The sequence below is a fragment of the Siniperca chuatsi genome, linkage group LG13, assembly GCF_020085105.1.
Source record: "Siniperca chuatsi isolate FFG_IHB_CAS linkage group LG13, ASM2008510v1, whole genome shotgun sequence".
Taxonomy (NCBI): Eukaryota; Metazoa; Chordata; class Actinopteri; order Centrarchiformes; family Sinipercidae; genus Siniperca; species Siniperca chuatsi.
The window spans coordinates 9,493,910-9,511,464 of NC_058054.1; the positions used below are offsets into that span (position 1 = coordinate 9,493,910).

The window sequence follows — 17,555 nt, forward strand, 5'->3', positions numbered from 1 at the left end:
CTCAATGCTCTCCAAAAGGCCAGTTTAATGATTTAAATTAAAAAAAACACATATTGCCTATAAACCTAATCAAACTTAAGTGGTTTTAAAATACATATTTATGCCCACTTTCAAAGCAACTGAAAAGATGAAAGAAATTTCTGGATAGCATTTAGGCCTACAAGAAAAAAAGGAAGAAAAACCTCTAAATAAACCAAATTTATTCTAAAACTGTCTAGTTCTGAAGATCTAGATACCAGCAAATGCCCTCAAAGCAAAGCACAGTGTTCATTAGGGCTGCAGCTATTTTAGTAATCGAGTATTTTACCTATTATTCCATCAATTATTTAATCGAGTAATCGGATACGAAATATTTTTTCTTTATTAAAGAGCAATAGTAAATGTGCAAAAGAGAAAATAAGACAGGTCTCTTAAATTGAACAACTAATTGGTTTCATTTTAAGAAAAATCTAAATTGTTATTGCTTAAATTGCATACAATAATATATAACTAAAAGAAAACATGTTCTGAAATGCAAAAACAAACACCTTTTGCTTTATGAAAAAGGTATATATACTTAAGTTTCAACCTAACTACAGCTCAGGCATAATGTTAGCCTTTACTGTCTTCTTTGTGGCATTTGTAGGAGGCAAAAACGAGTGGACAGGAACTGTGACTATCATAATAATAAATAACATGAATGAAGCTCAGGCTTTCACAAACTGACCGCAGCATTTTATTTTCTGTGCTCATTTTCTTGAACAAAACCTAGCTAACGTAGGGACATCATAACTAGCCACCACGTTGATTGAAGTAACTAGCCATTACATATAGCCATAATGAACCTACATTCTTTACTAGCCTTTATACACCTTGTGTCGGGTCCGCTCTGTGGACTGCATGTGTAAACTGGTTGCTTTCTGCTGAGATGCTGAAGCATAGACGTCCTGCTGTTGTGGTAGGCTAGTTCACACTGTACAGAGTTTTCGTGGACACTTTCTGTCGCTTTCTCTGGCCTGTGTCTTCTCTGCGCCCCTCGCTATTTTCTCTCTCTTCCTCCTCTTTGTAATCTGTCAAATCACACCAAAGACGAAGTGAAACGTCTCTGATCACACACAGCGTGAGCTTGATGTATGACAGTAATAATCATCCGTGCGAAACACAGTGTGCTGTATATAGTTATATAGTTAGACAGCAAACCTGTATAAATTTGTTGAAATTTCTCATCAAGTAATAAGTCCAAATAGAAAAACGTTGCTACTACTTTGTCAGTACTGTCTGAATTTTATCAGAAATATACTAAATTAATGTTGACACAAAATTGTGTAAACATTCATGTTGAAAATGTTCTCTTAAACAAGAGTCTATTCCCAAACCTTTTGAGCTAAACCAAAATAAATGACCCCCAGAGACTTGGAGCTACAAAATGGTTCATTCAAAATTCAAAAAATCGCAAGAAGTTCATTTTCAGAGTTGCTTAATAGTGTCAGTGAAAAAATATCTGACTCCTTTGGTGTCACGTACCCACTTCATTGGTACATGAAACACACAGTGGAAAAGCAGTTTGTAAACATTCACAGGAGCAGCTCAAAAATCTGTCCACAGTGCCTCATCAGATCACATGTGCTGCCAGGTTTTATCCATTGACTGAATGTGCTCTTTGGCCTTCATCCTGAGTGCTGCGATGCTGGAACTTCTGTCATCCTCCATCGGGTATTTATCGTTGAAGCTGGGTGGGCACTGGTAGGGAGGAGGGCCCATTGGCTGCATACCTTGGACCATGCCAGGTGGGGTGTTGAGGAAGCTGTGGCTTGGATAGGCAGGCTGCAGGCCCTGCGGTGAACCCATGAACCCTGAGATGGTATGCATTGGCGTGGCACTGGAGATGGGCGAGGTCAGCCAGGGATCTAGGGGCATTGGGTTGTTCATTGGCCCAATGCTGGGGGGCATCGGGGGACGATTGAAGGATAGCATGGGGGAATCATGGAGCTTCATGGTACTAGTGTCCATCTTTTCTTGACGTCTCCACTTGGCCCTCCGGTTCTGGAACCACACCTGGACAAAGAGAAATGATATAAGATGAGATGGTGCTGTGAGGCACTGAGACACAACAGCAAAAATCATGCAGAAAATAACATCTGGTACTACCACTGAGTGGTGCAGAAGTCGGAAACTTTCATATGTATTTTGGTGTCCGCCATAATTTCCATTTAAATAAACTTTCAGCCTTAATACATCCCTGAAATAAATGTGTGTCTATATCTGTTGCTATTCAGAGCTTGTATCTGTAGTAAATTTGGAGGTTGGAACAGTGGTTTTATGAGAGGTGTTCTAGGTTAAACTTTTTTTGTCCCAAAAATGGACCAACTGTTTTTGCTGCTGGGTGCAAAAGGAAGAATGGGAAAAATGAATGATGAAATGATATTAAATTGTGGTATACTGAAGTATTAATTATTCAGCATTTTAGGCCTAATGAGGCCTATGCCAAAAATTTTACATGTTTAGCCATAAATTTAAGTTGCAGTTGTCTGTTCAGCATGGACTGTGTAACAAATAGTACACCATTAGGAAATCACATACTGTAGTCCTTACCTGAACTCGCACCTCAGGCAAGTTAACCTTCATTGCCAACTCCTCACGGCTGTAGACGTCTGGGTAGTGGGACTTCTCGAAGGCTCGCTCCAGCTCATGAAGCTGATAGGTGGTGAAGGTGGTACGGTTTCTTCTGTGTTTCTTTTTAGTGTGCTCTTCCTCTTTAACGGTCTCTGGAGACTCAGCAACATCCACTTCATTCTGCAGGTTGCTTATTTCGTCATCACACTTGTCACCGGAGAAAAGGTCAGATTCTAAAATTAAGGACAGGATACGTATAGTAAGATGTAAGAAAATGTATGTCCACTAACACCTATCAGAGTTAATGTATCATTTTAAACAACCAACTGCTGTGCAATTGGTATCAAGCCAGCAAGCAGTCTATGGCAACGCTACCATCTTGACAAATCGTATTTGGCTGAGTAAAGCCAAGGACGTAAGGATAGAGCAAGGTGGAGCTAAAATAGCAATTCAGGATCTTGGAGAGGTAGGACTACTGTACATGTAAAACCACAAAAGCAAACCTCTCAACCAAGGAGTCATTTTAGGGACAATCAGTTTTGTGCACCACTACAACTTCGAAGTCAAGAGTAATAACATTACATATCAGTGAATCTTTGGGAGTTAACACCTCAAAGCTTCTTTTGGTTTTCCAAAGACAACTTGGGCGGTATTTATTCATCCTAAATAAATCAAATGTTTTGACACCTCAAAGTGATAGATAAAGCATTTCTCAGTGCAGCGATTCACAAAGTAGAACCTTGTGTGTTTTTTATTGACAAACCAAGTCAAAGTATGTTTGTGTGTGTGTGACTTTTCAAAAGTTACTTCCCACAGTGTCACCCTGTTTCAATTAGCAATATCTGACTGTCGGAACTTAATTGCATGAACATGGTTCACATTCCACAGCATTTCCATAAATTAGGTTGATTATTATATTGATTCTGGAAACCATCACAACAATAAAACCTAGAAAATGACCTCAGTATTCTGAATGCTAGTTGTAGTTAAACCACCCTTTCATTTATTTCTTTTATGTCAAATAAATAATGAATGCATTATACCTGATCTACTATATGTTTTCTTTTGTCTAGTTTTAAGACAAATGTAACATTTTAACAAACAGTCTGATCAAAAAGTGAAATCTTAACTCTTCTCCTCATGATGAAACAGTTTAATGACTGATGCCCTTTATACAGTTGAGGGCTTGTAAACACCAGGGCTTTGGCAAGTCCAAATGACATCACGTCTTTCACTGAATTCTTCCCTTGCAGTAATCCCATAGTAACAGATGCTACCAGTTAAATCTGCGAGTCCGCACCTCCTCTTATAACAAGGGACTTTAGTTGGCTAAACAGTCACAGTCTAGATTGTGTGATGTGATGCACCAAAGCTTGTTAATCATACCAAATTGTTTAAGGCAATATGGTCAACAGATCACTGGTTTGAAATAATGATGCCAAGCAGCAAAAGCTTTCATTGTGTCCAAGGTAGTTTGTGAAATCTTTAAAGCATGATTGTTTTAAATGGTACACCACGAGTAGGGAATTAGTGGGATAATGGATTTTTATGCCCATCAAGTTGCGGCCATTCAATGTTTTTTTCCTGAATGGAAATGGAATGAAACTCTTTCGGCTTAGGAGTCATCACTCTGTGGCTATGGAATATAATTATATCTGTACAAGTTACAGGCATTAAGCACCCTTATAGAGGTGTGTAGTCTCCCAAATCAGTCATGCCTACAGAATCACCACAAGTGTGGTGATTTAAAAAAAAAAGTTAGCTTAATATCTAAACTGAAGTACAAATCTTCCTGGTAGATCTCAAGTTTAAAAAAAATTCTAATTTTCCCCCAAGGCTCATATTAAAGTCAAAATTCTGCTTTGGTGTATGAAACACTTAAACGGTGGCAGTAAGTCTTTAATATGTGTCTCCACGGAGAATAGAGGCTGTGGCCAGCTGGGATTGTTTACAATGAAACCTGACAGAAAAAAAGTATCAAAACGTCCAAAGAAACACAAATCACTCCTGTCCCATACAGTAATCTTCTCCACTGTCCATCTGTTCGTGCTCCTCCATTGGTCAGACCTGCCATTAGCTTTTGTCTGTTGTGGCTACTGTACTGTACTGTTCACGTAGGTTGTAGCTATGTTAATATACCATTCATATCTTTTGCTATTAAGCATAAACAACAGTTGCATAGCAGACTATATTCAGACAGTCATGCTTAACTATATCCTACATATACTAAGAATTGTTGCCTTTCTTGGTTATTTAAAATCTGTAGTTTTCAGGTGTCCACAGGACACATTTCAAAACTTTTGTGTTGTAACAGCAGGCCATATTCTGGCATGACCACTGAGAGACAGTATGAGTTGCAATTGTTTATGGATATGCAGGTGTCAATAATTCTACATCACTCTAACTGTTCTGTTTTTAGCTTTTTTTTCAAGATTAGTGACAAGTAATTTAAAAATAAATTGAATTCCAAAACAGCTTCATCACGTCCATAAATTATTTCAAAGAATATAGCAATACTGCATTTTAGATAACTTAAGCATACAGCAGGTGAGTAGGTTTCCTAACATGTAACGGGTCATGTCTATCACAGGATTTAATAGGATATTTAGCGCACAAGTAGTTGTAAAACAAAGTGAATGAAAACTGAAGTATGTATCAAACAACAGCCCTTATTACACTCAAGTTTAGTTGACTTGTAGTAGGTAGTAATGCCTGGCAACAGGCTAATTTCACTGGCCTCTTAAACTCTTAATTCCAACCAGACCCACCAGTGGGTCCATACTTACAAAAGCCAGCTGTGTGGACAAGCATTGCTCTAATCCACAGATCATTATTTTAAATTTGCTCAGCATCCCAAAGGTAACAAATATGTTAGGCTGAATGAACGTTTCTCAGAAAATTTTGAAGATTACATTAATCTTAGCTGTCTTCCATTCAGATGTGCCATTAAGCTATAGCCTGCACAATACAGGGGCCTGGCACTAAAACACCTGAATGAAATGTAACTGTTATTTGTATTTGTACTGTAGCTGTACTGTAAGAAAAACAGAAAGACCTGTTATAGGGAAGTCTGTGTAGACTGATGTACAAGACATTTAATATATTTCTGTTTGATACACAGTAAAAGTGCAGGTATAATAAAATTGCATCTTTATTTTAATTGTTTTACTCAGTTTAAGCACCATATAGATTAAATAAAATTTTAGAACAAGCAGACAGAGTCTATATGTGATATTGTCAGATATTGCAAGTAGGTTTTCTCTATCTTTAAAGCAATGTAAGGGGACATTTAAGGGAAGAATCTGGATTCTCAAAGCTAACAGCACTAAGAGCTGTTTGTTATTAACCATCTAACTTTGGCTGTCCTTTGTATCTCTGTTGTACTGCAAATGTGAGAGTCCAGTTGCATAAAATGACTTTTCCGAGAAATTACTGAGGTGTGTTTTATCTTTAGAGGGAAGCACACAAATATAAATGCACTTAAATGTAGTACTGTGCTCCTCCTTTTCCTGCTGCCATTATTGCTCATTTTGCAAATTGGGGACCTAAGTACAAGTTATATTTACATACTTCACATTAATGTCAGACAACCAAATAACTCATCATGAAAGTGGTTGCTAAAAGGGCACTGCTCTAATACATTGGGAAAGCTGTGGGAGTATCGCATTTTAAACAGGACATACGAGATTCTGACAAACATGGCACAGCTCTAATTCCACTTGTTGCACAGTTTCTTTTCTGAAAAGACTCACCATGGTAGGAAGAATGTTGGGAGCTATCACCCAGTTCTGGAAGGTGCCCATAGGGGTCCAACGGGACCTGCTTTTCGGGGTGCTGTGGGTTTTCTACGTTTGTTTTCTGGCTGTCATCATCTCCTAGCGAATGTTGTAAAGGGTCTTGGTCTTTAGTGAATCCCAGTATGACATCGATACTGTGGACCCTGCCTCCACCGCTTGACCCAGCACCTTTTGCCATGTCATAGTTGTCCAGGCAACTATCGTCCACTATTCCCAGGGTATCCATTGACAAATGCATCCGAGCCTTTGGAGACACTTTATCTCGTCTTTGTCAGAAAAAAGCAAAATGCTACCAAGTGAGACAAAGTAGAGTAGTTGTTGTACAGATCTGTTGTTCTGCTTCACGTGCAATGGAGCAGATTTACTGCATGTGAAGCGTGAGGGCCATATCCTTCAAGGATCGCTTCAGTGAAGCTGAATGTATTGTTTACACGAAAGCAGAACAAACTCACATCTTTGTCTGCAAATGAATGAGAGAAAAGAAAAAAACACATGACAAGTACAGTAAAGCTGTGCATTTAATAAGCCTGTTAATATTCTTTTTACGTATAAGAATTGTAGTGGAAATTAGATGTGTCAATATGATCTCTGTATTAGCAAGCAGGTTCCCTTGTTTTGATTATTAAGATAAATTACTTTAAATAGTGAATGTGAATGTATACCTTTTTCTACCACAAGAAACTTCACCAAGTTGTGCTATGTTAGTATAATTTCCATTACGATGGATAATCATGATCAGAGACAGTCATGTGCTAATTTTTTTGGCAAAAAGATAAAGAAAGAAAAAAATAAAAGTAGGAAGAATTTAAAAGTATCAGTAAAGATTCTTTGTTCTGCACACTGAAACTTTTTGGATCAGTGAATATGTTTAGTTTATAGGGTCTAGAAAAAGCAATCTAATTCGCTCTCATGACTGACCCCCATTAGTTTTTACTGACACATTTTAAACCTCAGCATTTTTAAAGTTCTTATATAGGTATGCAGTTAATTTGGTTCAAAATCTGCCCAAAGACATCTGAGAACGTCTTGAGAGGCACCTAAAAGCAAGCTGCACTATTTCTATCTTTTACTTGAACACAAATGAGCATTATGGAAACCCAAACATCAGTCAATGCCATAATTGACAGAATGCACAGTAAGGAAGTACATAAAGTAATCTTACCTTCCTTCAGGTTCCTACCACAGGCTACGCTACACGCATGGTGCCTCTGTGGTCCATAAGTAGACAAATGACACTAACAATATCTACTGTAGGCGCATGTTACTCCCAGTTAAGTCCTTGAAATCCCCTGCACACAAGTGAGCAAGCAAAAGACCTACTGCTGGACTTCGTGCAACAAGCACATGTAATGTCTTTCTCTCCTGACAAAACGCTCCTTAACCACACAAGGCACCAAAGCTTGCGGGGGAATGGTAGTGAAACCAAAGGGTTTAAGAGATTTATTAATTGGAATCCTTCCCCTTTAAGAATGACTGACAGTTGTTTTCTGGTCAAGTAATTGCTCCAAATGTGTCCTGCATTTAGACCACAGAGGGAGGCCATTGCTAATGAAGCCTCGACAAAACTTTCTTTCAAAAAAGCTATTGTCTGAAAGATAATGGCTCGTACTGAGAGTTTTCGCTAATCCCTTCATTATAGACAATGTAAAGGAGAAAAGACACAGAGATGGACTTTAAACTTGATGGCTACACACTGTAAAGACATGTATTCAAGAAAATGTTTCATTCAAGTAGGCACTTAATTCTTTATGAGCAGTATTGCTTTTGAAATAACTGGCTTTAATAATGAAATGAAATAAAACAAAGAAGTGAATGTAAATTTTATTACATTATTAAGTAATGTTATAATAGTTTCCTATTTAAGACATTTTGTGTAATTATACAGCATTACTATAAATAGTACACAACTAAGAAGTTGTATAATAATAACAATAATAAGATGTCTGATGCTGCATTTTTCATGTGTATACCAGGTGGACCTACAAGAAGCCAAAAAAGCAATGAGTTAAAGTACAGGTCTAGAGAAGCAAAGTAATGAGAGACAATCCACTCTTTAACCTAATTAATTCAAACACGAGCAATTAGTGGACAATACTAATGTTGAACCCTGTCCTGTGTCAAATAAATATATAACAAAAAACAGCATGTTCAATGAATAATTTTGTTGCTCAGCCTCTGATAGTTCACAGTGGAATTGGGTTGGGGGCACCGGGGGCGTTTTATCCTGCAGCCTGCAAGTTTCTCCTTTGCCAGCTGGCACAACCAAAGCTGCGGCAGCTACAGTAGGTGCTGCAGAGATCAATCCCGTCCTTAATGAGCCTAAATACTTCACTAGAGATTTCCTCTGACCTCACTCTATCTATCTGAAGCTAAATTTAGGAGTTCTTTGTACACCAAACAAAAGATCCAACATGTACAAGACATGTATATTTAATAACAAATATACAACAGTATGCACTCAATAAATTCTGTTCCCTGTCAGAAAGGTTTGAGGTATCACATTTAATTTATAGACCAAAATTAAATGTTAAAGATTAGCTGGTATTTTCAGATGACTCGCACATTTCTAGCAATCTATGTGTCTTTACAATCCATTTCACCTAACCAAGTTGATTGTCAAGTATACTTGCTAAAATCCCTTTTAATACAGTTACTTTAGTCAATGAAAACCAAAAGACCACTGAACTATCAAAATAAAGAGTTTGCAAACCTCATAAGCAAAGTTATAAAAATCCTGCATTACAAACTAGACATTTGTTGTTGAGTTGCATTGTGGGAAATGTAGGATACAGGGTTGTTGGAGCTTAACCCATTCTAGGGTCTAGAAGACAGGATATATCAGCCTCTGCTGCCTCGGTTTTGATTATTCTTTTTAAAATCGGTCTGTTGTGAGTCCCCCAACTTTATGGAAGTGCAACACTAAGTCACTGGAGTACCCCTTTAAATAGCAGGGAACATACCTGGCGAACATGTTGACATGTCATAGCAAGAAAGGTACAGCTGTCATAAACAACATAATGGCTCAGTTCCATTTAAGTGTTTTAGTGTGCCAGCATGTACAATGCATCTACATCGAATTCAGCCTATAATCAATTGTTATTAATTACACCTATTTGATAAGTCAAAAGGTCTGTTCTTACACTGTATTTGGACATGTGTACATGGAAATGCTATGCCACTGTTGACAATGTTTAACACATTTTTAGAGTGAATTCAAATATTTCTGATGACCTTTACTATTTGGCCCACTTCATTAATGGATCATATTTAACTTGCAAGATACTCCTAATGCCACCCAAGTCGTAGGCAAGGGAAATTGATAATCATTTTATCACATTAATATATTAAAGCTGTTCCTCTTTGCTTGTTTCCCCATTATCCTAATTGAGTACAAATTGGTTAAGAGGGTGCAGCATAGCTATCAAGCTCCTTAGTTTTATCAGATGACAATTTAAGCCCCTGAGATCCTATTAAGAAGAAAGCGGCTAATGTTTAAAGGCGCTGTGTCAGCTTACTGGGGGAAAGGGGGATGGTGAGCAGCAGGGGGATGACAGGGAGATGATGGAAAGGGAGGGTAAAATGCTGAGAGACTGGTCATGTGATCAGCTTGAGCTGAAATGTGAAGGAAAAGCTGACTCTGACACACCTTGCACAGTCGTAGACGTTCTGGTTCATGATCATTTTGTGTGAGCCAGTTAGTAAAATGATCTCTTTTTTTTCACATTCTGTCCTATAAGGCACAAGCAACTCAGAATCCCTGCCAAATCAAGGTGCACATATTAGCCACATCCAGGGAGAACAGGCTGTACTGTAGTTGAAGTGCATCCTTGATGGATGTACAGTTAGTTCCTGAATTTGCTTATTTTTAACCCTGTATTAATATTTTAACTGATGCAGACAAAGTTGTTAGGTGAGGGAAAAAGATTTTTTGTAGCCTTCAGTTACTTTATGTTTTAATCTTTTGGTCTGTCGCAACAGTCAAAGGAGTTAACCCTTCCTCCACTCATCCAGACCAGGACCTTCCTTGGACCTGTGGTTAATGTTTCCCTCACTTTAAGTCTAACCTCTTTAACCTTTTAAATATAGCGAATGCCACAAAAAGGATCACTTCTTAGCACTTCAAAGACTGGGTATTTAATATTTTAACAGATTTAAATAGAAAGTCACACAAATTATCACACTGTAAACAAAGTAAATTAGTTCTAACATAAAAATGGCAAATTAATTTAAGGAAGTAACTAAGTAAGTAAGATCTGTACAGTAGAGAAGACATGCATAGCCAAATCACTTTACACCTATAAAACCTGCGAAAGAGGAAAGATGGATCTTACTGGACAAAAATCACTAGCTGTTAAATACACATTGAACTTGAATGGTCTACCGTTGCATTTCACGTGACCACATTTTCGAAGGGGTGGCTATGGTGCAGGTACAATATATTTTAATGAATGGTAGTCACATGAGAGTACACTTCCCTGCAGTCTGCTTTATTTCAGTCACTGTGGCCTGGGCTTCGGTTTTCAGTGTATCCACGTCCATGTTTTTAAGTTTATTGAGGAATGAATCATTGGTCTCCTCCTCTTCCTCATCTTCGTCCACCATTTTTGCGAGGTCTTCTGGCAGGTCAGTGTCATCTCCGGCCATCTGAATTGTTGCAGTGTCGTGAGCACTCTGTGACAGAAGTATTATTATTAAATATTATTACATTCAGACTGGTGGTCAGACCATCCACAGTTATGTCAATGTTGTTTTAGACAGAGGCAATGCACATTCAATTTTACAATCACGTGTGAGACCAAAATGTTTTGTACTGTAATAAATTAAATAAATGAAGTAAATATATAATTTATAAAAAATTAGAAAACAAATGAAGAAAAATGTCAGAAGAAACCCTAGCATGCACACATTTTCAACACCTTTATATGTAGCCTCATTTGTAGGCTGATCAGTCAGGAGTTGTATGCACCTACATTACAAATAGGCCCAGGTGTAAAAAATATCACAGAAAACATAAATGGAATATCAACAAATGAGTATATAGATAGTGGCACTTTACATCAGGAAGTCAGTATTATCCCTCAGTGCCACTCTTAGATTGGCACTCTCAGCCTTCTTTGTGGGAAAGTCCTTGTCGTGCAGAATCCTGCACACAGTATACCGTAAATAAGTCATTGGCAGAAACTATACAGCCAATTGTGCAGCGTAGTCACACAAAATTATAAATGAATGAAATACCATTCATTAGTAAACAATGACATTTAAAAAGATTGCCGTATTAATACAAGAGAAATTAAAATATAATATTACTCTTCAGCTAAATAGTTGTTTATATTTTCACAAGCCATTTATTGTATAAATTTGTCGCATATCTGTGTCATCTGTGTCCTGTGCCTAAGAAGCCTAAGCCCAAACAATGTGCCCTAGCATAAGGACAGTGTATTAAAAGGTTAAAGGTAGACAAAGAAGCAGGTGGCTTTGAGTAAAGCTTTCCTTGAAGATTAGTGTCTTGTCATCAGCAGCATTACCACATTTTACAGTAATGTTGTTAGGAAGGGAAAACAAATCACACCAGGAATGCCTGATCAGAGTCAAGACTACAACTACTCACACTGAACTGTTTTGATTTGGCTAAGAAAGCTGTATACCTGGCCTATTCTAAAAATTTGTTTAAAAATATATACGTATATCACATCAGGCTCTATAAACAAGAAATACCTTGGGGTTGCATAGTAGCAAACAGAAGGGTTTAGCTAACTTAACTAAAGCAGAAAAGAAACTGTTACGTGTTCACCTCCTCAATCCAGATTTACCTGTCTGGCCTGGAAAATTTTAACTCGTAAATCGTTTGTGTTATAAGCCCACTGCTGTAAGTGTACCTGCACTAATGTCATCAGTACAATAGGTCAGTTTCCATATTGGTATTAGATTTGACTCGTGTCTATTTAAGGGTGGTCTACTCTGGCCCTGACCCTCTTTTAATAAGATTAGCTGCACCAAGAGCTGCAGCTTGGCACAGATCCACGATTACTTGATGTTTTGGCCAGGGCTGCACTCCATCTTATTCTCATTAACTGCTGTGTCATCTATACACAAAGATCATCTCTTTACTGAGATACTGTTTTGTGCTTCATCAAAAACGCGAACCAGTATAAATTCCAATGGAATCACAGAAACTCACTGAACTCACTTACTGAAACTGTGACTCAGCCACAGACCTAGATACTGTCTCTTATGTAGTTAAAACAAAATGATGACTTGTAGCTTATCCTTGATAGCTTAATCAAGTAATCTGTTGTTTTAAGAGCCATGCCCTAGTTTTAAGATGTCTGTTTAATTGGTTCTAAAAAAGATATCAAAAAGAGCCTGTGAAACGTATGAAATATTAAAGATGCAGACTAATATTTTTTTTACTCTACACTCTAGCTCACATGAAGAATATAGCTTGAATAATCTTCAAATGTAATTATTGAACACCCTATGCCACTTGAATTTAAAGAAATAACTGACATGTCTTATACAGTCTTCCACACTTTCAATTGGACAATGAGACCTTAACTTCATTGTAGTTTGCCTTTTTACTTAATTGAAGGTAACTGACACATCAGCATTACTTGATATTGTAAGGTGATTAAATAATTATTGTTTTAAAACACACTGGCTAAGAGATGTGTTTAATGGTGGCTTCTTGAATTCGAGCCCTGACGAGTTATTACACACAGAGCCTAATCTGCTTCTCTGGCTAATTTGAGCCCCAAGGAAATAAACCCCCACCTAAAGCTACCTTATAAGCCTCACTCAAATCCATTGATGTCACACATGCATCACACGTAGCCACACAGGTAAGCAAGTTCAAACTGCCTAATTCACACCCACACACACTTGTAAAAAAACTGAAATCAACTTCATATATTGTGTTTGTTACAAATGGTACTGGTGTCTGAGTAGCTATTATATCAATAACACACAACATATTATAATAGATTATGTAAGACTTGCGTTTAATAGAATTCATAAGTATTTGTGTACTACGGAAATTCATATAATGTTATTTTATCAATCACACAGTTGTACTGTCCACTAAATTGACTATTAAACACTGAGGATACTTAATTTATTGTGATTTGTGGCAAACAAACCCCATCTGGAGGGGTTTTCTAAAGGGGATAGCTTTCATCTTGTAATCTTGTGGCAATATGTAAGATTGCAAAAGATATTGTATATCTGTGATAGATGGCTGTCTGGATGGATGGGAATCATACTCTATCTAAACTTCCATCCACTGTAACAAATGAATTGGGAAACAATACACTTTACTCAAAATCGCCTAAGCTGATTCCAAAACAAGTCAAACTCACAGTGCACAGTCACATCCAAGTCAAGACCGAGTTCAAATCAGCTCGAGACCAAGTGAAGATCAAACCAAATCTTTTTATTTTGTCAACTGAACTACAGCATAACCTCAGGTATCACTCGGGGCAGTTCACTGAATTTGAATATGCAGAGTCAGGAAACGACCAGTCATGTAAACTGTAGTTTATTAGTTATTTATCTGTACAATCTAATACAATCCAATACATCAGCCCTGTCATTAAACCTACCTTACCCTAGACTTATTATGTTCAGCTTTCGTTGACAGTGTCAGATATGTGTTGATTCAACTCTGTGGGCTTTTTAAGGCTGTAGTTAGTGGTGGTTTTCTATTTGACTGCATTATATTAATATGAGTGTCTAACCTAACTTATCTAAACTAATCTTTCTTTCATTTCAGTGGCCTACACCAGCTTAGCAGGTGGCAATTTAAAAAGACCAATCTTTTTTCCTCCTATTTGGAACGGATGTGATATTGGCAGTTTTGGGTCCACGCCGAAATCAGTATGTGACTGGCCAGATATCAAATGTGATGAGATAACTACACACTAGAATAAATAATAATAATTTTTAATAGAATAGAAATAATAGAACTAGAATAATGGGGTGGTATTGATACAACATCTTTACAATTACAAAATAATAATATAGTAAGACTAGGATCTTGTTTTCACAATATTAATGGGGTAATATCAGTGTAATACCTTTATAATCACACCAGATTCCAAATTCTTGGAAGTGTCAGTGAATCACTCTCAGTTAATATCAGCCAAAACATATGGTTTTTTTAAGGTTATACAGTCACAATTCTCAGTCACTTAACTGAAGAGACTGTTTTTGTGTAACAATGAACTTGGGCTGGAAAATATTTTTCTCTAAATGTTGTGGTTATATGAAAATAAAAAAGAAATAAATTCAACATCAGTGACCAGTGTCAATACTGAGAAGCACAGATGGATGCTTCTGTGTAATAACCATGAATCATAGCTGGAAAATGCAAACCCACCTGCTTCTTTCTGCTGTAAGTGCTACCAACATGGTCCACACTGCAATAGCACCCTGTGCCACTGGGTGTACTTGGACCACATTCAAATGTGGACGTTTAGAGTAAAAAGGGTGCTGCATACCAATACTGTATGTTTGTACTGTTTTTTTTTTATCTTAAGGTGTGAGGCTTTTTGTTAAGTTGTTTACATCTGTGGCTCTGGCACAAACATGAAGTGGGAGCCTACTTTAAGTAATGCTAATCACACCTGCTAATCCCTGCTTAATGGATATGTAGGTCATATTTTCTTTTTACAACCACTTTCTATTCAACAATTCAGTACGAAACAATCTCACATTAATTATGCTCACTTTTTTCTATAAAATAATACAGCTCAGTGTTAACTATTGTGCAAAGTGCTACCAGGGACAAACACTAAAACATTTAAGTATTTTAATATTATATTTAAGATCCTTGGTATGTGTGCATACTCTCTCCTCCACATGAAGCACACATTGATTAACCATTTTTAAGCAGGATATCTTGTATCTTGTGTTTTTTAGCACTGTAGTCAGTCTTGCTATGATATATTATAAGCATCTATGCTTACTCACTTTTCTTCCACCATCTGCTTCTGGTACTCTTCAACTCCTCCCTGGACATACCTTTGGACTCTGGGGTTTCCTTTCCTTCTTATCTTGCTTTACTGATGTCTTCATCACCTCCTCCAGAAAAACTCTTCAACTTACTACCAAACATTTGATTCATGGGGAACACCATAGCTCAGTTCAAATAGATGTTATTCAGTCCCACAGGGAAAGGGAAGCCGAGGGCTAGTAGAAAGGAGAAGGGTAACGCTAAATCCAATCTTATTAACAACAACAAATTATTAACAAGAGCTGCTTGCTATTCAAACTTCTCAATAATCATCTTGACACACAATAGCCAAGGTTTCATACCTTGGCTATTGTGTGTCAAGATGATTAGACTGTATCAATAACTTGTGGCTGGAGTAAAACCGCTAAAGAGCTTAGCTCATAATTGGAAGCCTACAGACAATGGAGAGTCTTTACCTTGTCAACAAGATGCAGCAGAACAGACCCTCACGATGTAGGCCACTGCTGGGGGGTAATGTGGTAATAAATACAAATAAAAGCAAGAAGTTCAAACAAATCCCATAATGCAATAATAGCACACAGATGAAAATTTTAAAGAAACATTTGTTACTACAAATTTATGACAAGTTACTTTTACAGTTCATGACCTGCTACCACAGATGTTTCTCATTTTAATTGGTGAAAGCAATGATCAGTGCCGGCTAAAAATGAGAAGCTGCTAGGTGAAATGTTTTATGCACTTTAGCTTTGCTAATGAGAAAGAGAAAGGAGAGATAACAGTTTTGTTGACGTCAGGGTTTAACTAATGTGTATTTTGCCACACTCAGAGTCTGAACTCAGAGTCTGAACTCAGATTTTGCAGATACCGATCCATTAAAATATGCCCGGATTAGCCCCAATACTGATCCATAGGATCCACTCGGGACATCTCTACTGACAGCGAATCTCTTATTGTCAATTTTATAGTTACAATTCTTGACCTGCAGTACTTGCTTTATGTTTCTTTGTAATTCTTTATATTTCTACTATGTTTATTGTCAGGCATCAAGTACCAAAGCAAATTCCTAGTATGTGTAAACCTACTTGGCATTAAAGCTGATTCTGATTCTGATGTAAGAAATCTAAGTTTGATATTTGCTTACATCTGTTTTGGTTTCCACTGACTCCTAAGAAAAATATCTTTAGCTTGGTAGATGCTCGACTATATGGTTACCAACTAGTTTCTAACTTTATTTGTCTCCTTTTTGTACTGAACAGGCAATTTACAACATTTTTTGCTGGAAATGACTGTCTACAGGGGGGCTGAGAAGAGCTGAGACTCAGTCTTACAGTAAATGTGTGGACAGGCAAACCAAAACAATGACCTAAAAGGCTAAAAAGCTTTATAGAGCTGCAGAGTTGATAATTCTCTGATGTTGACACTACAAGTGACCTTTTCACATTACATAGAGTTGTTTGAGTCAATGTCAATAAAAAATGAATGGTTAGTGGTTTAAAGGGAAGGTTTGGATGTTACAAACAAGTAAAGTCAAATTGCTATTGAGGACATTTTCAGTAAAGCTGGTGAATCGCAAAGGTACTTTATAAAAAACTGGAAGAATAGAAGAACAATAAGAGCATAAGAGGAAGTATTAACCTGCAAATATAGTCCACAATTTGCATGCTGTTCATTGAGCAATTTACATACGTTTTCATTCTTACATCTCCAGTTTTAAATAAAGGCTAAATTTCAGCAAAAGGACAATAAAAAAAGAAATTGTAAAAATTCGGAAAGACCAGTTGGTCAAGGAAGCATCACAAGAACAATTTACAGAAAATAAACTCATTATTGTGTACTTTTTGTTCAAACTGAACATTTTCATATTAAATGCAGCCAGACTACCCCCATTATTTTACTGAACGCTGATGGCCTTTTTGGTCTTTCACTATGTATTGGACTAGATAACTCTTGGGAAGTCATAGACTTTTGATAATGCCCATCTCAGTATAATCCTTTACAGTCACACATAAATCACAGTTCACACCAGTTAAAGGATGTTTTGTGGATTATTGGCATGTCCTGGTGGGACCTCAGTCACTAGTGGATTTGTGATTTAAGGGGACTCAAGAAGCTATAAGATACTTAAAATCTCCCTGCCCCTGTGCCCACTGCTACTGCCACATATTGTCCTCCTAAGACTCAGTGTTTTATGGACG

At 37.3% G+C, this 17,555-nt stretch overlaps 1 protein-coding gene and 1 pseudogene across 1 annotated transcript; both read right to left on the reverse strand.

The window, feature by feature from the left end:
• Positions 1-1,040: 1,040 nt before the first annotated feature.
• On the reverse strand, positions 1,041-7,824 carry rx2 (retinal homeobox gene 2). Its single transcript, XM_044220432.1, has 4 exons — positions 7,552-7,824; positions 6,345-6,849; positions 2,572-2,825; positions 1,041-2,034 (listed from the first exon to the last, which is right to left on the reverse strand). The coding sequence occupies exons 2-4, from the start codon at positions 6,625-6,627 to the stop codon at positions 1,597-1,599; spliced, it is 975 nt and encodes a 324-aa protein (XP_044076367.1). The 5' UTR covers positions 6,628-6,849; positions 7,552-7,824; the 3' UTR covers positions 1,041-1,596.
• A 472-nt stretch (positions 7,825-8,296) lies between these two features.
• Positions 8,297-15,665, reverse strand: LOC122886629 (annotated as a pseudogene).
• Positions 15,666-17,555: the final 1,890 nt, after the last annotated feature.